We start from the raw sequence: 25,272 nt of genomic DNA, 5'->3' as shown, positions 1-25,272 counted from the left end.
GTTGAGGTTGTGTCTTGCATCGTGCAGCATACAACGGTTATTATAGTCATGGTTAGACTAAACATTCGCGTCAATGGCAGTCTTCTTGACTCGTACATTGTCTTTGCGGTATGGCGGCTCTCGTTTTTGTACATCCGTGGAGTTAACGTTGTTGCGGTTAGGAGCGCTAGAGGTACGTTGACTGGTTTGTTGATAAGTAAACCCGGGGTCGTTCCGTACGCGACTCATCTCATTGATAAATTCTACCAAGAACGCGAACGGCGGATAAGTCACTTGATTAGACGCGTTGTAGCTCGAGGCCACTTCTCCTGTAGATTGAAGGGGAGCTTAGATATGATAGGTCGCATACCTGTAGATGAATCGAAAAAGCTCAGTGAACGACTGTACACGGGATCCTTCATCCTGGACAGTATTTCGGAAAGTAGATCAGCCAAATCATACAATCGAGCATTGTCGTTGGGTGTCAGTTGGGGGAATGCATCTATGCGGGCCTTCAAGGATGTCTCTAGAAGCACAGGACTTCCATATCGCTCATCTAAACGTTTCCAAACCATCTCAACGGCACGTGTAGGACAAATGGCATTCGCAGACCTTATACTAATGGCATGCTGTTTAGATTTGGGTCCCAGATATTTCAACAGCAAATCTAGTTCCTCCCTAGGATTTGTTCTCAGTTCTGCCTTGAGGATGTCGAAACTGATCTTCCAGGATTGATACGTCTCGGGCTTATCGTCGAATTCTATCAGCCGCAGAGGTAGCATTTCACGCTTCATCAGATAATTGGAAAATGCATTCATTTCGTTGGCAATTGGATCTCTCCCATGAACATTAAGTGCACTGGATACATCGGGGGGTATGTGAGTGACCTGAGGAGGTACTTGAGTGCTACAACTGTGTAATGGAGCAGCAGGCATGCTGGTACGTAATAAACTCGATATCAAGCTGGTAGGATTAGTTACCATAACAGAACACGGGGCAGTAGTAACCACAGTTTGAGGGATAGGTGCAGGATTTATCGTGTTACTAGAATATTGAACACCAGGTTCGAACTCAACAGTTTGATGTACATGTTCCTCACCCATAGGGGCTTTGTTCTGGTCAAATGCAGTAGGAATAGGGGATGAGATGGAATGACTAGGTTGCTGTATCGCTGTCGGTGCATTCATTGTCGACACGATAGGTTTACCAATATCCGCGGGTTGTGGACGGGCAGTGTGGATCGAATGGTCAGGTTGGGTATTGACCTGTATATTACCTGTAGTGTCTGGATTCATGGAATCAAAATACCGATTCATACTGTCGCTTCTGTTGACGTTATCCGAGCTACTTTTTCGGTCATCATACAGCTCTTCCTTCATACCGGCATACTCTGCACTCGCGACTGCAGCCTCCTTTTCTACTTCCAGTAGTTCCATCTTGATGGAGAGTAGAGCAGCTTCTTGCTTCATAGCAGCTTCTTTCTGCGCGAAACGTAATCTAGCTTTAGCCCCATCCAGTTTGACTCGTTGGCGACCTAATACCGTCGATGCTGAAGATCTTTTAGAACTTGACTTAGATGACCTTCTAGAACTTACAAGGGATGGTGTTAGTTTCTCAGATGAATGTTGGTCACAAAGTTCAGCTGTCGCGTATTCAAGCTGTTTTTTGAATTTCGAAACTTTATTCACGTAGACCTCTTTCAGAGATGCAAGGCTTGCCTGTTCGTTGGCACTTTCAGGGGTATTGTACTTGACCAGGAAGTTCAACAATTCAACACAAAGTTTATCGTAGCGATTATATGTTTCGGTTAAGCGTGAGTGTAAATCAGCAATGGCAGCATGGGATGTTGGGACCACACATTCAACAATACTGTCAATTTCCCTAGCAATTTTGGTCAGTTTATTCAAATTATGATCCAAGCTTTCCCTGAAAAATGACTGGCCTCTTTCTGTCAGAGTATGTTGCCGTTTGGATGTTGAATCCATTTATTCAGGATCGTCCTGGTTAATTTCGTCCCGTTGGTCCGAAAAAGACATGATGAAACTCTATAGTTTGAAACAATTCGTTTCTCTGGGTCGAGCTGACCTTATAAATGTTCTACATTGCGTCCTCTGGACCGAGATGGTATTTCACTTTGTGTCTCTTGACTGAGTAGATTTATCATTTTGCGTCTCTAGACCGACTAGATTTTTCACTATCAAGCCTGTGATCGATGAAAATGAAAAACGCTTGAAGCATGTAGAAATGTTGGCTTCGATTTTATTCCAGAAAAAGCAATACTTCAAGTATGTCGTTAACACGCAGAAGTCAAACGAAGTACAACATGTTGATCGATGTATGTATCTAGATCAGACTACGGATGTGAGCATGTATGTAGTGAAAAACTGAAAAAACAAAATGAACACTCATAAGTCACTTACCAAAATTTGGGCACACAACACGAGTAATTGGGAAAAATCTACTACGGCTCCTATTTAGCAAAAACATAGAAAGAACACGAAATCGAGATGGGAGCAAATAGTGGGTCGATTCAGGATGAAAACATTATGGGGCGAAATGGGACAGTGGAAAAATTGGCAAATTGGTAATAAGTTCCAACTTGTGTAGCGTATCAAAGGCAGTGACTATTTTACAACAATTGGAAGAACATAATTCTTCAACTTGTATGGGACAATAAACTCACTCTTTGGGGGACTAGAGACGGTAAAATTCCTAGAATTGTACTGTGTGAATCGCTCAGCGATGTAAACACGTCCGACATCTTGAAACGTTCAGCATACGACACAGATAATGGAAATCCCCGCTACCAAATATAGACAGGAGTTCCGAGAAGGGGGATAACCCTGCTACACTAACATGACAGCTGCTGATAAGACGGATGAGCAAGGTCTGTACATGTTACATAATTATTAATTTTGCTGTTTAATAGCTACGCTGAAAGTTTATCTCTTTACCCACCACCTCCCCTCCAATCCTCCGTTGTACTATGAGTTTATTTGCCTGCTGGCTTTTGGGTTCTAGCAGATACTTAATTTCTGTTTGGGATGTCCCATACTGTTTGAGATGTCCCATACTTTAAAAGACGGTACTGGCAGGTTGAGGTCGAGGAAAGCGATAAGGAAAAGACTGCATTTTCTGTTGGCAACCTGGGATTCTGGGAAACCAATAGAATGGGGTTTGGTCTTACTTGTGCCCCAGCTACCTTCCAGCGCTTAATGGAAAAGTGCATGGGAGATATGCATCTTAAGGAATGTCTCATCTTCCTTGATGACATCCTAATCTTTTCGCGCACCTTTGACGAACACTTGGATAGACTAGAATCAGTATTCGCCAGACTCATCCAACATGGCTTGAAACTCAAACCGTCCAAGTGTGAGTTCCTCAAATCAAGAGTAACGTATCTCGGTCATGTCGTATCAGATCAAGGTATAGCTATAGACCCAGAGAAGGTATCTGCGGTCAAGTCTTGGCCAGCACCTACAAATTTAAAGGAGCTGCGTCAGTTTTTAAGATTTAGTGGATACTATCGAAGGTTTGTTAAAGACTATGCTAAGATAGTACAACCCTTGAATAAGCTTCTGCAGGGTCATGACTTAACTAAAAAGGCTTCTAAGTCTAGTAAGACTGCAAAGTCTGGTAAGATCAAGTCAGGTAAGTCAAAACAGACTCAAAAATCTAAATGGGTCTGGGGCGAAGCTCAGCAGAGTGCCTTTGATTCTGTGAAGGAGAAGCTTATTAGTCCTCCCGTACTTGCCTATGCGGATTACTCGAAACCTTTTATACTACATACTGATGCTAGTAGTACTGGTTTAGGAGCAGTACTCTACCAGACGCATGAAGGTAAGAAGAGAGTTATTGCATATGCAAGTCGAGGGCTTAGACCAAGTGAGCGCAATTACCCAGCTCATAAGCTTGAGTTTTTAGCACTTAAGTGGGCTATCACTGATAAATTTCATGATTACCTCTATGGTAATACCTTCGAAGTTGTCACAGATAATAATCCGCTTACATATGTGCTGAGTAAAGCTAAACTGGATGCCACCAGTCATCGGTGGGTTGCCGCTCTAGCAAACTACAACTTTACCTTGACATACCGAGCTGGGAAGAATAATGCTGATGCAGACGGTCTCTCACGCATCTCATTCTGTAACTCTGACGTTGTCAAAGCAGTATGTCAGTCCTCAGTTGTTGATGCACCTCTGATTGACAGTGTAACAGACCATGTGGGGTTACCTTCTTATCTGGCCAATGAGGGTGGAAACCCGGATGATGGTCTGAGCTCAATTGATTGGCGGCAGCAACAACAAGAGGATGAAGATATTGCCAGGGTTATAGAACTCAAGAGAACCGGTTTTCATCCCAGGGGGAAAAACCGCAAGCAGGAATCCCCATATGTGCAAAAGTTCATGAGGACTTGGAAAAGATTTTGTCTACATAATGGTGTATTGTACAGAACCGCTTCTCTAGACGGTCAGGCAGTGAAACAGCTGGTGCTACCAAAGCGATACCATGCCCTGGCTCTTAAGGGAGTCCATGATGATGTCGGTCATCAGGGGAAGGAGAAAACCCTTTGGTTAGCCAGACAGAGGTTTTACTGGCCAGGTATGGAGAAGGATGTAGACGAGAGAGTTGAGAACTGTGGACGCTGCATAAGACGCAAGACTCCGGTGAAGCCTCAGGCTGAACTGGTTCCAATTCAATCCACACGGCCAATGGAGTTGGTCTGTATTGACTTCCTCACATTGGAGCCCTCAAAAGGTGGTTGTGAAAACATTCTGGTGATCACTGACCATTTTACTAGGTACGCTCAGGCGGTGCCATGTCGCAATCAGACGGCCCATACAACTGCAAAGGCGTTATATGAAAACTTCATAGCCTTCTACAGTTTTCCTGAACGTCTCCACAGTGATCAGGGTCGTAACTTTGAAAGTAAAGTTATCCGTGAACTCTGTAAGATCGCTGGAGTTCAGAAAACCAGAACAACTCCCTACCATCCTATGGGAAATGGGGCTGCAGAGCGCTTCAACCGTACCCTTCTGGGCATGCTCGCAACCCTTGAGGAGGAAAAAAAACGGATTGGAAGTCCTATGTTGCTCCACTGGTCCAAGCCTAAAATGCTTCGAAAAGCGATGCCACCGGATACTCGCCTCACTTTCTTATGTTTGGTTGGCATCCCCGCCTGTCCGTGGACGCTTTCCTCGGAACAGATCCCTGTGAGCAAGGTGCAGCAGACCACTCCTCATACGTGAGTAAACTTCGTGATAGGATGAAACATGCCTATAAGGCTGCTAGTACTGAGGCCTCTAAATTATCTGCTCGCAACAAAAGTCGTTATGACAGGTCAGTCCGTGAGACCAAACTTGAAGTTGGTGACCGTGTCCTTGTGAGAAAGGTCGGTCTTAAAGGGAAAAGTAAGTTGGCTGATAGATGGGAGCAGGAACCCTGTCGGGTAACCCGTATACCCAATAGTGATATTCCTGTATATGAGGTACAGTTAGAAACCGGAAAGGGACGTAAACGTACCTTACACCGGAATATGTTGATGTACTTCAATGCTATACCTGTAGATGTTCCCATCGTGGAGACTTGCTGCAAGGCAAGGTCTACAAAGCCACCTTCCCGTACTCACCATGACGAAACCTCTGAATCTGTAGACTCTTCAGAGTCAGATTCTGATGAGGAACCTGTAGTACGGCTCAGGAGTTCCAGGAAAAAGTCACTGAGAAAGCCCCAAGGTAACCTGACTATAGATGCTTCCGAACCATTATCTGTGGAAGCCAGTACAACCCCTGGTGTTGGTACCACTTCAGTAGCACCTGATACAATAATCGGTGGCTCTGATATAGAGTCTGCTACTGAAAATACTGGTCATAGCGGTGACCATTCTGCCTCTAATGTCGGTAACCCCGAGGTTACAGACCCCGTCAGGGATCAGTCACCTGACCCACCATTCCGGAGGTCCACCAGGACACGTAAACCACCTGATAGGTATGGTCAGTGGGCCTATTCTCAACAGGCAGAGCTGATGAGATCTGGTGAACATGAAATATTTGTGTGATCTAGTCTGTGATATGATTTTATTGTTTCAAATCCAGTTTATCCAGTTTTTAATGAATATTGTTTTATTTTTGCGCTTGCATAGCAAGGGACAATGTAGAATGTTCTCCTGCGAGTAGGTAGGGGGTTCCCCAACCACTCCAGCAGTGAGTTATGTCGTTATCTGTTCTTTGTTGTTTTTATTAGTATATTGTTTTACTTTGTTTGACAATCATTAGGTTTGACTTCCGGTAGGAAATGGAGTGGGTCCAATCGATCAATTCGATTTGGCTATATCCACTCCTGTCCCCAAATCTCCTTTTCTATTGTAAAATAGACTAGTTATTATATTTTGAATATAATGGATGCCTTATTTTGGTATCAGGAGTTGAACTTCACCTGAACTTCATTATTACTAGTGCAATGATGCTATGCACTATTTATCCTATATGTGATAAAATTGTGTACAAGTTCCTTAATTAATGGATTCCCTCTAAGTTATACTGGGTTTACCAATTGGAATGTCGGGTGCCATTCAGGAAAGTGGGGGAATATGTAACAGGGTGTACTCAATGTAGTCAATGCACTAAGCTATTTATGTTTACGTACATAATATCTGTCCTGTGCTCGTGTCATAACTAGTACGAAGTTTGTATGAAGAGTGTATGTTGCACGGGTATTTACGTACTCACGCCACCCTGCACACATACCAAAGCCCTGTTCACGTCCACTACCAGTCACTTTCCATCTGACTTCTGGACGATCATGATCAAGACTCTTAGAGACAGCTGTGCCACGTACCTCATGGGTCTCTGGTAAGTCTTAGGAAATAATCAAATATTCCAAACCAATTTATATTGTCGCGACAGTTAAATGTATATCATGTGTCCCTACAACGAAAGTGAAAGTAAGTTCCTTAGTTTCGTATTTATTATGTTGTAGGTTTTCTTAATTATTGATTAAATGGAAGTACCAAACTTTTGAGTCGTCTCATCACTAAAGAGCTCATGGGTTACATATGTATCGTGGGGTGTTTTTTTTTTATATATAACCCTACATTTACAACATTTTAAAAGATGGTTGTATAGTGGGGCGTTTTTTATACCCCCATCTTAGACTTAAATCTTTAGTTTTATACATGTACAACTTGAATTGAGTGATTATCTAAAAAGTTTTAGATATGTACTATTTTTGTTAGTTGTATATGTACATACGTCGTTTAATAAAACGGCCATATTTCAATTCATTTTTGTTAGGTGTATATGTACATACGTCATTTAATAAAACGGCCATATTTCAATTCTGTAAATATAAATGATATATGCTGACATTTGATTGGACAGCGTGATTCTAAAATAAGAAGAGAACACGTGATCTTGTAGTCATTTAGTGGAAATTTCCTGTGTACAGTAAATGTGACAAATAGGATTAGGATTTGACAAACAAAGACCAGAAAGGAAAACCAGATAGCGAAATATTACGTGTTTTTCTCTCAGGACTGCCTGAATATGGCTAAGGTAATACAGGTTATTAGTTTTTCTGCGCTTTGTTGGTAATAGTGTATGTAAATACACTATGTATTTTAACGTGTGTGTTGCATATTATCTAGTTCACGAAGTTTATACCACCTAAACTTAAGCACTTAAATTTTGTTCGTATGAACATGATCCCTGTTAAGTATTTTCCTTTACATTATGTTATGAATAACATTGCTGATTATTTCGTCTCAGAACATGTTCTAGTGTGCATGTCTTCGATACTGTACAACGGTTAGTAGGTATCACATACACACTGGTGTGTTCAGTACGCTTTGTACAACAGCTTTTGTGATATTTATTGATAAAAGAAATTGATGAAAATTATATTTGTATATCTCCAAATAGTAATATTTATTGAAGTACCATTAGTCACCCAGATCATGAAAGATCGAATGTGGAATATGTCAATTTTGTAAATGAATTTCTCGTATTAAAGCAAAATGGCAAGATAGTAATATTTTCATCAGGTGGAATAGTATTATGTTTGTTATGTGGAATGTTAGTATGTTAATACGAAAAAGCAACGAGAAAACACCAATATGTGAACATTCCACCTTATAAACATACTAACATTCCACATTGTAAACATACTAACATTCCACCTTATAAACATACTAACATTCCACTTTATAAACATACTAACATTCCACTTTATAAACATACTAACATTCCACCTTATAAACATACTAACATTCCACATTATAAACATACTAACATTCCACCTTATAAACATACTAACATTCCACCTTATAAACATACTAACATTCCACCTTATAAACATACTAACATTCCACCTTATAAACATACTAACATTCCTTATAAACATACTAACATTCCACCTTATAAACATACTAACATTCCACCTTATAAACATACTAACATTCCTTATAAACATACTAACATTCCACTTTATAAACATACTAACATTCCACCTTATAAACATACTAACATTCCACCTTATAAACATACTAACATTCCTTATAAACATACTAACATTCCTTATAAACATACTAACATTCCACCTTATAAACATACTAACATTCCACTTTATAAACATACTAACACTCCACCTTATAAACATACTTATATTCCACCTTATAAACATACTAACATTCCACCTTATTCCATTCCTTATAAACATACTAACATTCCACCTTATAAACATACTAACATTCCTTATAAACATACTAACATTCCAATAAACATACTAACATTCCACCTTATAAACATACTTATATTCCACCTTATAAACATACTAACATTCCACCTTACAAACATACTAACATTCCACATTGTAAACATACTAACATTCCACTTTATAAACATACTAACATTCCACCTTGTAAACATACTAACATTCCACTTTATAAACAGACTAACATTCCACCTTGTAAACATACTAACATTCAACCTTATAAACATACTAACATTCCTTATAAACATACTAACATTCCACCCTATAAACATACTAACATTCAACCTTATAAACATACTAACATTCCTTATAAACATACTAACATTCCACCCTATAAACATACTAACATTCAACCTTATAAACATACTAACATTCCTTATAAACATACTAACATTCCACCTTATAAACATACTAACATTCCACCTTATAAACATACTAACATTCCACATTATAAACATACTAACATTCCACCTTATAAACATACACTGGATTTTCTTTCAGAGATACTGAGGAAAATGTCGTTTCTTTCAAAAGCATAATAGAAACTTCAGGTGACTGGTTTTTTTTTAAATCAAAGAAAATGAACATCATATTGTGTGAGGTTACTTCATTGGTCATTTAGAAGTGCATGTTTATGGGGAAAAATTTTAAATTCTTGAACATATCTGAGAGCTTCAATCTTACAAAAACTACTATAAACATTAGTCTCACCTATTTAAAGAAAAATCTGAAGAAAATTTGCACTGGAGTGAATTATGGCTTACAGGATCAAGATGATGTACATGTATTGAAAAACTACAGGTCAGTGGTTGGATTTGAAAAATCCTGCAGTGTAAAATGGCGATCAAGGAATTGCAGGTGGTTTTGGGTCCAAACAGAACACTTGTATCAATTGCAGAAAGCTACATACTATACTAGCGAGAAAAAAATGTGATCATGTTACAAGTACAGAAATTAACATTAGACTGACAGAGGAAGACCACACTGATATGCAGTTAATACTTAATCACAATAAACTTCGTGCTATGTGGTATTTTTACGCATACATACCATGATACTAGCCCTTCATTTGACATCTCCGAAAATTTTCTGATTTTTGTTCCATATTTCCGGCAATGTTTAAAAATTCCGCGTTTTTACTGTACCCGTAACCTACCTTGATTTTACGTGTATCCATACTGCTCTCGGAACGCCTCTAAAAAAGTTTAAAATGATATATCCTACAAGTGGGTGGAAATACCCGTACTAAATATAGAATACATAGAATTCGCTAAATATGGCAGCTTACTGGTGTGCTGACAGGATCGTGGATTCTGAAGAAGGCCTATCGGATACATACGCGGATTTGTTTACTGTTCATTTGTGATTCTCTTAAGATAATCATATACATTCAAATTATTCAATCCATTAAAATAAAGTTAGTCAAAAAAACAACAACAAAGAGAAGTAGTTTCATATAGTGTCTCTTAATACGTGTTCGGAAATGTCAAATAGAACTGTTCTGTATCTAAAGCATCACTGAAAACATTTCACCGCCCTTTTGTGATTTAAACAAACCCATACTCACCATTTTGCCACACAAAGTAAAATACGTTATTCTAGGTTAAAACTAAGGATGGTTATCAATTTTCTGTTGTAATGTTACCTGGGTGGGTGGAGGGGGCATGGGAAGGTGGTTTTGAGCAGGGTTGGGGATCACAGTTTTCATGTCGAAGTCTGAGGAGGGAATAAGATAGCATTAATATGATATAAATAGAAATATTTATAGGCTGTTTTGTAACTTCAGTAAAATTCTTCAAACTTATCGTGAAAAGCAGAAATTCTAACTGTCCATATTGTCTCATTTCAGATAATTCCAAATGGCTAGGGGACATTTACCAACAGATGAAGGATACAAGCATACCGAAAATAATTCCAGGCATGATCACAATGACAGTACTGTTCAGAATGGAGCTTCTGGAGGTTTCTCCAATGGAAAAGATTCCAGAACTGGTCAAGATTTATTAACTGAAAAGGGAGGTAAACTACAGCAGGCAGAACAACTGACCGTGGACCAAACGAAGGTTCTGCCTCCAGTGGATTACTTCAAAACAGACTCGCAGTGTTCTAAACAAACAGGAAAGGTTCTCCCTTCCCGACCGTCTATCCCCAGATCTACACAGCATTCTACTGTGTCATCTCCCTCACCATTTCTACCAGCAGCTGATGTTGAGGTATGTAGATATGAAATATTTGTTAGATATTGATTTTAACACTGACCGATGAATTTTTTCTTGAAAAGTCCATTGTCATTTACATTTTTAAACAATGTCCGTTAGAAAAGTCAAGTAAGATCTGCAACATTTTTCTTATTGTAAGAAATTTGTAATCATTATGAAGAGTGTCATTTTAATGAAAATGATAATGATGTGTTACAAAAATTGTGTCTCTACCTGTTAGTAATTTCTTACTGTATTGGTGTCACTGTCCAAAAAAAAAAAAACTTAGATTCACTGTTGCACACTTGTTACTTAGCAACTTGGTCGTGTCACAATGTATGTGTTACATGTTATTTTCATTAGTGATGTCCTCTGTTGTCTTCATTAATGACATCCTCTGTTATCTTCATTAATGACGTCCTCTGTTATCTTCATTAATGACGTCCAGTTACCTTCATTAATGACATCCTCTGTTATTTTCATTAATGACGTCCTCTGTTATCTTCATTATTGACGTCCACTGTTTTTTTCATTAACGACGTCCACTGTTACTTTCATTAATGACGTCCTCTGTTATCATCATTAATGACGTCCTCTGTTATCTTCATTAATGACGTCCTCTTTTATCTTCATTAATGACGTCCTCTTTTATCTTCATTAATGACGTCCTCTGTTATCTTTGTTAATGACGTCCTCTGTTTTCTTCATTAATGACGTCCTCTTTTATCTTCATTAATGACATCCTCTTTTATCTTCATTATTGACGTCCACTGTTACTTTCATTAATGACGTCCTCTGTTATCATCATTAATGACGTCCTCTTTTATCTTCATTAATGACGTCCTCTTTTATCTTCATTAATGACGTCCTCTTTTATCTTCATTAATGACATCCTCTTTTATCTTCATTAATGACGTCTTCTTTTATCTTCATTAATGACGTCCTCTTTTATCTTCATTAATGACGTCCTCTGTTTTCTTCATTAATGACGTCCTCTTTTATCTTCATTAATGACGTCCTCTTTTATCTTAATTAATGACGTCCTCTTATCTTCATTAATGACATCCACTGTTACCTTGATTATAACTCTCACTAGTTGTTTTCTCTGTTGTCTGAATTACTGACTTTCTCTGTAATTTAAATCAATAACTTCCTCTATCATCTTGATTATAATAACTTAATCTGTTATCAAAATTACTGACTTCCTTTGTTATTTGAATTAATTACTTCCTCTCTTATCTTTATTAATGACTTTTTTATTGACGACTCTCATTTTTACCTTGATTAATATTTTCTGTTATTTGGATGAATGTCTTCCTCTGATCTTGATTACTTACCTTGTAGTATGACTTCCGTCATTATCTGGATTGATAATAACTTCCACCTCTTGTCATATCAGTATATTATTGCTCGACTCTAACTAATGTTTTCAGGAAATACATTGAATGTGCTTTGCCCGAGTAAGATTGATACAATAGTTAAATATCACTGGAATTTCAAGAATGACACATAGCACATATCTGTAGTTAAATCATCACAACCAGAGGCTCATTTGTCATGGTATGGCATTGAGTTACATACTAGAACTGCGGTATATATTTCAGTGCAAAGTGTTTTGTTCTCTCTTGTAGGAAGACTGTGACACAGACACACCCTGTACTGTTCAAACAAACCCTATTGCAGTAAGTGTTCTTGTCAAACGAGATAAAAGTATATTGTTAAAACATAACTTCAGATTGATATTGTTGATCAACAACTTAAAAATGGTTTAACTCCTTAAGATTTTCTTGGTCACTGTACACTTTTCATTACGTCAATGCAGTAATCCTTTTTTCTGTTTACTCTTTATTTTGATTTTATTGACCTTCAAGGTTCTGTTGAGTAGAGCAGTGAATCGAGAGGGTACCAACTTTGCTGAAGAAACTCAACCATCACAACCAGGTAAATATGTTGCGTAGAGAATCCAAATTGAGCAGGGATTCTGTAACATGTCAGTATAATTGGGGTTTTTAATTAATGTCAAAATTGTAAATTTAGAAGACTGAATAAGAATTTGTGAATTATTACAAGTTGTCAAGGGCCAAGTGAGCTTATGCCATAGCGCGGCGTCCATCGTCTGTCCGGCTGGCTGGCGTCTGATAACTTTTCATTTAAACAACTTCTTCTGAAATACCAAAAGGCGTAGAGATATCATATTTGGCTGGAAAGTTCCTTTGATGAAGCCCAACAAAGTTTGCAAAAAGAAATGACCTTGAGCCATATTCAAGGTCACAAAGTTAAATTGTGTAAAAACCTTTAAACAACTTCTTCCAAAATACCGGTAGGCCTAGAATCATTATATATGGCTGGAAGGTTCCTTTGATGAAGCCCAACAAAGATTGCAAAAAGAAATGACCTTGACCCATATTCAAGGTCACAGAGGTCAAATGTGTTAAAACATTTAAACAACTTCTTCTAAAATACCGGAAGGCCTAGAATCATTATATATGGCTGGAAGATTTCTTTGATGAAGCCCAACAAAGTTTGCACAAAGAAATGACCTTGACCCATATTCAAGGTCACAGAGGTCAAATGTTTTAAAACATTTATTTAAAAGACCCCCTTCCAAAATACTGGAAGGCCTAGAATCATTATATTTGATTGGGTAGTTCCTTTGATGAAGCCCAACAAAGTTTGTGAAAAAAATATCCTTTACCCATATTTAAGGTCACAGGAGTCAAATGTGTTAAAATGTTTAAACAATTTCTTCTGAAATTTTTTTTTTTAATTTATAAATTTTTTATTCATATTTTCGTCCATACATAGTACAATACACAAGATCATTAATATTCCTCATTAGCATTTACACACACTTTCACGCTACACATCGTAATATCCTAAATTTTAAAGTTGTACATATGTATTTCATGATAGAAGAAATTGGAAGAAGAAGAAAGGCATAAGGTAGGAGAGTTGAAGAAGAAGGAAGAAGAGCATACGACAGATGGTTGGGAGAGTGAAAAAAAAAAAAAAAAAAGGATTAAGGAATAAAAAGAAATTAGGAAAATGTTCCATTTTATTTGTCTGCATTGCAGCAACAACAACAGCAGGAAGTTACGATTGACATGAATACATACTATAGAGGTATCCGATTACAAAACTATGAAAGTAAAATTAAAATAACAAATAGTCTCAAAGTAATGGAAATCTTGCAAAGTTTTGTTAAAAAAAAAAAAAAAAAATCAAGGGGTCATAACTCTTCAAGCTGTGTTAAAAATATGTAAGAAGTGAAATCATAACTGAAGAAGGTTAGTCCACTTTCCCCATTCATTTCGGAATTTTCTGAAAGAAGATTCACCTTTTCTAAATGAAGCATATTTTTGCACATGATAGTGATCCTTAATATTATTTAATAGAGCATTTACTGAAAGTGTATTGTTAAGACATCTTGTTTTGTAAATATAGTGCTTAATTATAAGTAGGATTTCATTATCAAGTCTACAAGTTGCCCCTGACTGTGTCATAATTCTTACCTGAAACCATTGGAATTTTGTACTATTAGTAACATTAAAAGGAATTAAAGATATTTTTCTCCATTTTTCATCATTAAAATCAAACAATTCTCCCCATTTTCTTCTACCAATTGGCAAACTCTCATTTTGTGTAAGTACACTGTAAAAATCTTTAGTTCCTTTTTTATGTCTGGAACAGATCTCAAGGCTTAATGGTAAGAAAGGACGCAGAAAGTCAGTACCTGTATTGTGGGGGATATTGTTTTGTCGAAGATACTTTCTTATTGTTGACAAGATACCATAATACTGTAAAAAATCTGTCTCTATGTTATATTTATCATTGAATTCATTTTGAGTATAAAATAATTGTGTGCCTCCATCCTTAATCAGATCGCTTACAATAGTAATTCCACAGTTGTACCAATCCTGATAGAAAATATGTGTTTGGCCTATTTTCAGATTTGAGTTGTACCACAGTGGTAATTTTAACCAAGTTTGTTTCTTGTCCCTTTTAAGTTCTTCTTTAATATTCAATCTGCACCAAGCTTTAAAAACATCTTTCCAAAATAGATTTTTACTTTTGTTTTGACACATTCTTATATAGTTATTACCACAGTTGATGAGATAATCAGTATTTATATAGGTTTTAAGTATTTCTTGCCATTTTCCCTGTTTTTGTAGTAACCTCCTTATCCAGCCTAGTTTGAGTGAATCTATGAATGACGAAAGATGTACCATCTTGAGCCCTCCATCTATATAATTTTTCACAACCACATCCCTCTTTATTTTATCAGTTTTACTCATCCAAAGAAACTCAAATAAGATAATGTTTAGTTTACTTAGAAACTTTCCACTTGGATTGGGTAAGGAAATAAACAGATGATTTAACTGAGATATCAATAATGATTTAATAATGTGTATTCTACCAATAGGTGTCAAAGTTCTTCTTTTCCAAGAATTGAGAATAGACTTTAATTTAACTAGCTTTTTGTCAAAGTTTAACTTTGGGATTCGATGTAGGTCCACATGAAATTCTATTCCAAGAAGTACAAAACGTTCCTCCCCCCAGCGAAGATCTATCTCTGGTAATAAGATGTCATTACTATACTTTTTGCTACCTATCCATATTACTTGTGTTTTAGTTAAATTCATTTTCAATCCAGATATTTTAGCATAAGTATTTAATTCATTTAATGATTCTTTAAGAGACTCTTCTGTACCATCTAATATAAGAGAACTATCATCAGCATACTGAGAAACTATAATTGGACATTCATTAACATTTATTCCTTTAATTTTCCTATTATTCCTTATTCGAATTGCTAGTATTTCAGCGCAGAGAATAAATATATAGGGTGCGATAGGGTCCCCTTGTCGACAGCCTCTTTTAATATCGAAGAATGAAGAAAGATTCCCCCCTTGATTTATAGCTGACATTGTATTATTATGTAAAAGTTTAATCCAGTTTCTTATACTATTACCAAATTTGAAAAATTTAAGAACCTTACCTATGAATTTCCATGACACAGAGTCGAAAGCTTTTTCAAAATCGATCATTAGCAGCATACCCGGTATATCATTTTCTTCTGAATATTGCATTATATCATAAATTAGCCTTGTATTCTCCCCCATATAACGCCCCACTAAAAATCCAGTTTGATCTGTGTTAATAAGTTTTTGTAAAACTGTTTTAATTCTACTTGCTATCGTTCCTGAGGCTATCTTGTACACTATATTCAAAAGGGAAATAGGATGCCAATTTTTTATAAAATGTCTGGGTTTATTGTCTTTTGATATGCATGTAATAATACCTTGTCTTTGAGTTATTAAAAATCTACCTACTTCATACCCATAATTTATTGATCTAACTACAAAAATACCTAGTTGTTTCCAAAAAAATTTTTAAAATTCTGCAGTATAACCATCTGACCCAGGGCTTTTATTGTTCTTCATAGATTTCAAAGTTGATGATGCCTCTTTAAGTGAAATAAACCCTTCTAAACTCTCTGATTCTGTAATATTTAATTTTGGAATCTCAAAACCCTGTAAGAAGTCTTCTAATTCAATATCTTCTATGTTACTGTCTGAAGTATAAAGCTTTTCATAGAATAACTTGACTTCATTAAGAATTTCATCCTGATTTGTAATAACCTCCCCATTATCTCTTTCTAATCTCTTTATTATTTTTGAAGTAAAATTTCAATTTTCTAAATTAAAAAAATAATTTGTAGGTTTTTCTCCTTCTTCCAGCCATTTTGCCCTTGATCTGACAATATTACCCTTAATCTTATGTAACCTTATTGTTTCTAACTCTTTTCTTTTCTGACTAATTTCCTCTATATCTACAGTTTCCCTATCCTCTAAATCTTAAATAACATCCCTGAGTATTTTTTCTCTCTGGTCTTATTGTTTTTTCCTAAAAGATGTATAGAAGATGGTTTTGCCCCTGATTTCCATCAAAAGTGTTTCTAAAATTAACTGATCATTGATTAAAAACTGAATAGACTCGTCAGTGATCATATGCAGATTGTCAGGATTATAAAGCCCCTTTCCTTTTTTGAATTCACTAAACTTTAAAGAAATTTTTGGACAAGAATGATCCGACCTATACCCTGCTTCTATACTTGCATGACATATACTATCTATTAAAGCCTCAGACACAAGAAAAAAATCTAGTCTTGCTTGTTTTATAGGATTGTTCTTTCGCCATGTATATCTTCTAGTATTCTGATGTTGTTCTCTGTAAATGTCTATTAAATTAAAAGTGTTCATCAGTTCCAAAACTTTATCTCTAGATCTAGGATTGTTTACCTGCCTATAAGTCTGATCATAGTCTAGATTGGGGTTTAATACCAAATTAAAATCACCACATACTATTACTAAATCATTATTAAACTCTAATAAGGTTTCAGATGTTTTCTCAAAAAAATCAGGGGAGTCTGAATTCGGACCATATAGTACAATGAGAGAAACTCTTGATCCTTCTATATCTAAATCGAGGCCCAAAAAATTCCCTGTTAGATCTTTTTTCTCTTTATATTCGAAATTTTTGTTGAATAAGATAGCAATGCCTCTAGAATTTGACCTATACGAGCTAAAAAAACACTGCAAACCCCACTCATTTTTTATGAAATCTTCCTTCTCCGGTGTGAAATGTGTGTCCTGAAGACAGTAAAGGTTACAAGATTTATCTCGAAGATATTTGAAAGCATCCTTTCTTTTAAAATTGTGACCCAGACCTTGACAGTTTGCCGACAGAATCGTTACATTTTCAGACATACTGAAAATTGTTAATTGCTGTGCAATGCAGGTGATAGCAATGGAACAGGAGCATGAAGAGAAGTGAGATTGGAGATGAGAAAAGTTCTAGAAACGAACGATTGAAACAAGGAAGAAAATAAATTAAAAACATATATAACAAGGTCAAAAAGTGTTGACTGCTATTAACTCACGCATAACAAAACATTCTTTCTTGCGATACACACATCTTTTCCACCAGAGAGGAAGCACAACAAACAAGAGGCGCGAAACCGGAAGTTCTAATTATACACTAATAAAGTTATGCACGTATGATCATATTCCGGAATCATGGAATAAACTTGAATGAAAAAATGAAAAAAAAAAACAAAAAAAAAAACAGCACATACCGATACTGTTCAAGAGGAAAACTTGCAAATATCCATTTTTTATATAAGCATAGAATAATTTGGAGAAGAAAAAAGATCAATCGTTAAAGCACGGAGCATATTTTACCGGGGGGTCATCTCGAGATAAGCCCATTTTCCCCATTCAAACAAAATGCATTGTATAATATATTTTTAAAAATGATACTATTTTCATTAGCTTTAATACGACATATCACCTAGAAATAATTACTTCTGTGAGAGTAGAAAACTAATTCAACAAAAGTCTAGCCGAAATTTTAGCACGATAGCTATCCTGAAGCATATGGAGATCAGCGGTTGGATAGAACAGAGGAACAGACTTTGTCGCATTGCGACCGTCAGCATAGTAGCAGAATCGCGAACAGTTTTCCGTCAACGCTGAAGGTGTTTTTAACACAGTTCAACCTGAAAGCTTCCTGAAGTCTCTGTTGGTTGAGGCGCGTGAGATCTTAAAAAATGGTACACCCTGAACCTTTCAGCTTCCTCCTTTCCTTCATTATCTCCTGTTTTTTCCGCCTATGGGTGAACTTTACTATGACATTCCGTGGTTTGTCCTTGGAGAATCTCCCTAACCTATGGGCAATGTCAATATCTTCACTCTGTAAACGCACTTTCAGTTTCTCAGACACAAATTTAACCACCTGTCCAACACACTCCTCCGCCGTCTCTTTTTCCAAGGGATCAGCCATTCCGGCTATCCTTATGGAATTTTTATGTCCGTGCTGCTCAAGGTCATTGTTTTTTAATGCAATGTCCTTCTGACCATGTTCCAACTCCTCAATTTTCAACTCCAGATGTCCTATAGTCTGCTTGAGTAACCCGTTTTCTGTCTCTAACTCGAATAGTCTTCCCTCAAATTTACCCAGGATAACCTCATTTTCCTCACTGATATCCATTTTCAGTTTCGCTAGCTGAGCGTCCATATATTCCTTGGTGATCAGAGTGCTGAGAATTTTGTTAATCTCATCTAACTTTTCATCTATCGATGTGGGTTTCTCGGAAAAGTCAACACCTGCTTCACTTTCCCTGGTACTCCTGGAACTCCGAGTGACGGAAGCTCCCGCTGAAGATTTGGTGGTGCCAGTTGATGATCTCATAATTATATGTATATCGTGTTACTTCGTATGAAAAAAAACCCAACTGTCCGTGTACAATGTGTATATCTATAAACGTATATACGAAGCGCGGTTAATAGTAGTCACCGTGGTCTGACTCAGTCCATTGTTACAAGTGGAAATGTCCAAAAGTTCACTTTCCGTAAGCAAATAATCACAGGTTTTTACACCAAAGGTATTATAATACGTATAACTATTCCATCGCCAAAAAAAATGGATGTAATTTTCACTAGAAAAGTATTTGACACAATTATGTATGAGGTCCAGAAGTGTCGACTGACCAGTTCACCGCGTGACCACGTGACTCAATTTCTTCTGAAATATCAAAAAGCCTAGAATCATTATATTTGGCCAGTATTTCCTTTTATGAAGTCCAAGAAAGTAAAAGAAATGACCTTGACCCATAGTCAAGGTCACAGGGGTCAAATGTGTTAAACGTGGAACATATGCACAGATATAGTAATGTTGGTCATAAAGATCCAGGTGAGCGATGCAGGCCCTCTGGGCCTCTTGTTACTTTCATATACATGTATCTGTAAACCATTGCCTCAGAAAGTTAAGAAACAATTTGTACGTGGTACCCCATGGATTTGGCAAAATGATTTATTTTTGTGTCCCCTGCTTATGTATGTGACATTATCACTTCCTCTTTCTTTTCTTTTCCAATGTTACTAGATGTTATTGCTTACTTTGACAAGAAAGTTAAGTTTGGCTTTTGTAGGTCACAATTTATTGGTTAAACGAATCAGTGTTGTAAACTTATCTTGGGTGTGCATGTTTGGTTCTTGTTTGTAATATGAATTTTCGGGGTGTTTTATTTTGTTGGTCAACCCACAAATTCCACAAAATTATAAACTGATATTGACTTGTTTCAGTACTAGTTAATCACTATATACTATTTATCCACAACAGCAAGTATTAACAGCGTTAATGGCAAATTTCTAAAAAAAAAAATCCTGAAAATAGGTGATTTTAGTCATTCAACACTACCAATGAAACTGATTAGATAATTATCCATAAGGTTTGAAATATGTTTCATTTGTTAATACAACATGGTATATACTGAATTTCTTTTCTTTGATCTCAGTACAGGGTGATCGAGTTATAAGTTACAAGTCTCCCAGTCATCTTCAGCAAAGTACTGATGGTAAGCATTTCTGTCTTATTTCATATGCTAATAAATTATAGTGTGACTATAATTCATCTACATATCAGTTTCATTGAAAGTTAAAAAATGAAAAAAAAAAAAATGCTATCAGCTATAGATATTTCAAGTCTGTTCCCTAGATCACACAAGTACTAAATGATAATTTGTCATCCCTTTAGTTTTAGGGGAGTTGCCATTGGAAGAACTGAATAAAAGACAGCATCAGGTAAAAAATTTTTTTTCAAAATTTCATTTGAACTCCATGTGGTATTATTTTCGGAGGAAGAGACATTTTATGCCTTAACCAGTATTCATATTTTGAATCAATACTGTTTTGTTTTATTTGTTTTTTTAGATGTTGGAGAAATTCATATTTGTATGTGCCAGGTGTGTTCAAATTGATACAATCCTCAAGTGTCCAAAATGTAAATTAGGGAAATTCCTTTACCTAGCAACAGAACAATACAACTGTCTACCATATTCAAGTTTCTCAATAAATCATTGATTTTATTATTATCATAATTTCTAAATAAACCAATGTATATATAAATTATATTTTACTGTTGGAGTACACTGTACACCAATATAACACGCTGTGCTGCCCTAATACATTGTACAACGTTGATATACAAGATCATTGGAGTCATAGACCATTATATTATTCCATTTCAATGGTAAAATATTATCATGTAAGTCATAATATATAAGTTGGTAATTATGGTGTAGGACATCGTAAGTACATCAGATTACAATTATACGGTTATGGTTTGTGATAATAACTTGTGATGTGTTGTATTATAAATATAATTTTGACAGTAATATTTAACAGTATATTGTATGTTATAGCATTTATCTAAAATACAACATAATATCCATCGTCTGATGTGAATTATTATCATACTATTTTTGACTATTTTTCATCTTGTACACTATATATAATATTGTACCATCTTAATGCGTTTTTATAATATTGTACCATCTTATATATAATATTGTACCATCTTAATGCGTTTTTATAATATTGTACCATCTTAATGCGTTTTTATAATATTGTACCATCTTAATGTGTATTTATAATATTGTACCATCTTAATGCGTATTTATAATATTGTACCATCTTAATGCGTTTTTATAATATTGTACCATCTTAATGCGTTTTTATAATATTGTACCATCTTAATGTGTATTTATAATATTGTACCATCTTAATGCGTATTTATAATATTGTACCATCTTAATGTGTATTTATAATATTGTACCATCTTAATGCGTATTTATAATATTGTACCATCTTAATGTGTATTTATAATATTGTACCATCTTAATGTGTATTTATAATATTGTACCATCTTAATGTGTATTTATAATATTGTACCATCTTAATGTGTATTTATAATATTGTACCATCTTAATGCGTATTTATAATATTGTACCATCTTAATGCGTTTTTATAATATTGTACCATCTTAATGTGTATTTATAATATTGTACCATCTTAATGCGTTTTTATAATATTGTACCATCTTAATGTGTATTTATAATGTTGTACCATCTTAATGTGTGTCTGCTTATGTAGATATGTCTTCTCTCTGATGCACTGTAAAGCACAATCAAGGAATGAATGATCTGATTAACAGGTATATGTAATTGCTAAATTATTGCCTTTCTATGCTTGTAGGAAAGACTGAATACCAGAATTGGTGACTGTGATAAATGTGACAACGGTTTCCATCCTACAGTTGTTCATGACTTTGACTCTCATCAAGGTAAAGAAAAAGATGTGTTGAAGGCATGCGGACAAAAGGTCGGCCAAATTAGTTGCAGCACTTGCAGTTATCTTGGGACATGTTTTCGTATCGGCGACCGTAACATTGTCACCTGCCGTCATGTAATTTACTCTAAATGTGAGTATACTCCCTGATATTCCGATACCTATAAACCTGTTTCAAACATCGATAAAATACTACATTCCCTTATGATTTCATCACTATACTTGTGTTGAATATTATTAGTAATACTGGATAGATGCACAGAATCTATAATAAGAAAGGAGTTGTAGAAATGGTATTATAATAAGGATGACCATACATTTTGTTTGAAACTACTTTAAATAACACCAAGTATATTTCAAAATCACACATAATCCATGTTTTCAGGTACAGTATTGTTGAATAAGAATTGACTCCTGTTGTTTTTATGATCACAGGTTTACAAGGGAACCATGACATTACAGCAATCTTCTACAAGCAAGAACTTAGCTGTCAAAGTAAATTAGTTTACAAGCTCAAGGAAATACCGATCAGAAATGCAGATGTTGACATCATCATTCTCAAACTCGATGACAATGGCAGAGGTTTCCCACCAGCCTTCACAAAGTTCAACAAAGCAGACTATACCATTGAGGAATATCTTGTGTATATTGCATTCTTTCAAAAAAATCTTGCCACCAATGAAATCAAACTTGCAGTAAACTGTAATACTGTCAGATTGAAGGATGACAAATTAGATTCTGAACACCTATATGACCAAAATTTGGAAATGATGGAAAAGTTTCCCTGTTTCAAAGGCGAACTTCCTTACGGATATTCAGACGAACATAGAAAAAGTGGAAGTGTTCTATTGTTGAGTGATGTCACTCATGGAGGATCCGGTGGTGTTGGTATTTTCCTGGATGCATCAGGGGACCCCGTTGTTGATTTTGTGTACTGCAGAGGATACCCTTCGTTCTATTACATTACAAAGACCGAAACAGCATTAAAGAAATTTGAGAAACAGAAATTTCCTGCATGTTGGAGAATGGAAACAGGGATTAAAGTTAAGAAAGGGATTGAAATTTCAGATCCAACACTTTGGCAAAGCGATAATTAACTGTTGATTTTATGCTTTGAACAAATCCACAGGGTTGTACCATGTTATATCGTATAACAAAGAAATGTATATGAAGGATGAACATTTGCTGACCAAAACCTGACTGGTTATTAAATTGCAGGAAACTGGTAATGTGACACAATAATTTAGAATGTGTCTATGTCTAGATTTGTGTCCCATTGACTTTATATACCATTGTAAATAATTAAAAAAATTGCTGTCCAATCTCCATTTGTGTCTACTTTAATATACATGTCTGTGCCCTTTAATCTGAAGGGCAAACAAATGCAGACCTTGAGTGAAAGAGAGGTAATAATGTTTTTAAAAGTTTCCCAATCCAGTACATGGATTTTTACAGATGAATGAATTAACTAAAATTAACATGGAAAATGATTGGATGAGGGGAATCAGTGCTGTATTAACAGATAGTTAAACCCACAAGGGTGCACTTATATAAGAAAATGAAGGGTTTGCATAAGATTAAAAGTAACATATGAATGACAAAACAAAATACAGAACATGAATAGTACTGTTGATATGCATTATATTTACGAATGACTTTTCAAATAAATCCATGGAGGTTATATATAGGACACTGCCTTAAAGGATCTTATTACAATAATATAAAGAGTGTTTTATCACCTAGTTGCCTTGATATTCAGTGAATATACCCATGTAATATCTTTGTGTACTACAGACGTAATGTCACGGCAAGGATGTGAAAAAGTATGGGGTTGTTACCAAACAAGATGGCTTTTTTTCTGGGTTCACCAGTTTCATTACAAAATAACACTCCTCACGACCTTCCATCTGGGCTTGTAACGCTTGTTTCACAATTGTTGTAAAGTGAGCTAAGTTTATATCTATTTTAAGACGATAAATTCTCAAACTTGGTCCATAAACTTGCATATCAAACATAAACTTCTATAAGATTCTATGTTTATCACAAAACTGTTCTGTTGTATCCGCCTAATAACACCTATGAAATGTTTTCTTTGTTTTTATGCTTCAGAAAAGGTAGCTAATAAAATATAACCTATATAACTGACAATAAACTACACTAACAGTGAGAACAGGGTCATCCGATCACAGATTCTCCATAGATGGTTTAATTATGAGAGAACAAAATCCCCCTCCGACTACAATCAACAAATTCTTTTTTCAAAACATGACTCCAAAGTTGTGTGATGCTTCATACTTAATAATTAGGTTCAACTTTAAAAAAAAACAAAACAAAAAAAAAAAAAAAAAACAATAAAACATGCAGTTTATATAAAATATGTGATTAATGCCTACAAAAGTAAATGACATGCATTAATAAAAAAATAATTTAGCACTTGGGTTTATAAAATTGTCATAACATATTGAATAAAAAGTGTCCGGTATAAATTATGTAAACAATATTGCCTTCATTAGATGGCACAAATTTGAGTATTATCAAATTTGACTGGAGGTTGGGGGTTGATTATAAAGCTTGTAAATGTAGCAATGATAATATAGTTGACTTGACCTTAGAGTACATAACAACACAACCTAAAACATACTAAAAGGACCACTTTTAAATGTAATAAAATTCTCAAAGTTACAAGTTATGTGTCCTGTAGCTCAAAAATGAACCTAAAAACATCACTCACTACAAATACATAATATAGCCTAACAGAACCAAAGTACTGCGTAGAAAGCTTTCTATTAATGATGAACGAAGATTTAATCAGCAGTTACCCAATAACTTGTTTCTGGCAGTATGGTAGATCTGTGTGACACCAGGGATCTTTGTTTCTGGCAGTATGGTAGATCTGTGTGACACCAGCGATCTTTGTTTCTGGCAGTATGGTAGATCTGTGTGACACCAGAGATCTTTGTTTCTGGCAGTATGGTAGATCTGTGTGACACCAGGGATCTTTGTTTCTGGCAGTATGGTAGATCTGTGTGACACCAGCGATCTTTGTTTCTGGCAGTATGGTAGATCTGTGTGACACCAGGGATCTTTGTTTCTGGCAGTATGGTAGATCTGTGTGACACCAGGGATCTTTGTTTCTG

The 25,272-nt window shown here is 35.7% G+C and overlaps 1 protein-coding gene across 1 annotated transcript; it reads left to right on the top strand.

Moving 5' to 3' along the window:
- Nucleotides 1-7,448: 7,448 nt before the first annotated feature.
- Nucleotides 7,449-23,461, top strand: LOC132557852 (uncharacterized). The gene is made up of 8 exons (XM_060222381.1): nucleotides 7,449-7,532; nucleotides 10,598-10,961; nucleotides 12,578-12,628; nucleotides 12,818-12,887; nucleotides 20,305-20,364; nucleotides 20,544-20,590; nucleotides 22,043-22,268; nucleotides 22,571-23,461. The coding sequence occupies exons 2-8, from the start codon at nucleotides 10,608-10,610 to the stop codon at nucleotides 23,230-23,232; spliced, it is 1,470 nt and encodes a 489-aa protein (XP_060078364.1). The 5' UTR covers nucleotides 7,449-7,532; nucleotides 10,598-10,607; the 3' UTR covers nucleotides 23,233-23,461.
- Nucleotides 23,462-25,272: the final 1,811 nt, after the last annotated feature.

This window comes from Ylistrum balloti, unplaced genomic scaffold (genome assembly GCF_031769215.1).
Source record: "Ylistrum balloti isolate Yb309-2 unplaced genomic scaffold, AGI_CSIRO_Ybal_v1 Utg370734, whole genome shotgun sequence".
NCBI classification, from domain to species: domain Eukaryota; kingdom Metazoa; phylum Mollusca; class Bivalvia; order Pectinida; family Pectinidae; genus Ylistrum; species Ylistrum balloti.
Note: the sequence above shows the minus strand (reverse complement) of the source record. Positions and strands in the feature narration are given on the sequence as shown.

Coding starts and splice junctions, on each gene's coding strand:
- LOC132557852 (XM_060222381.1), top strand. CDS start 10,608: ATGGCTAGGGGACATTTACCAACAGATGAAGGATACAAGCATACCGAA. Junction 12,888..20,304: donor AACTCAACCATCACAACCAG/GTAAATATGTTG, acceptor CTTTGATCTCAG/TACAGGGTGATCGAGTTATA. Junction 20,365..20,543: donor TCTTCAGCAAAGTACTGATG/GTAAGCATTTCT, acceptor TCATCCCTTTAG/TTTTAGGGGAGTTGCCATTG.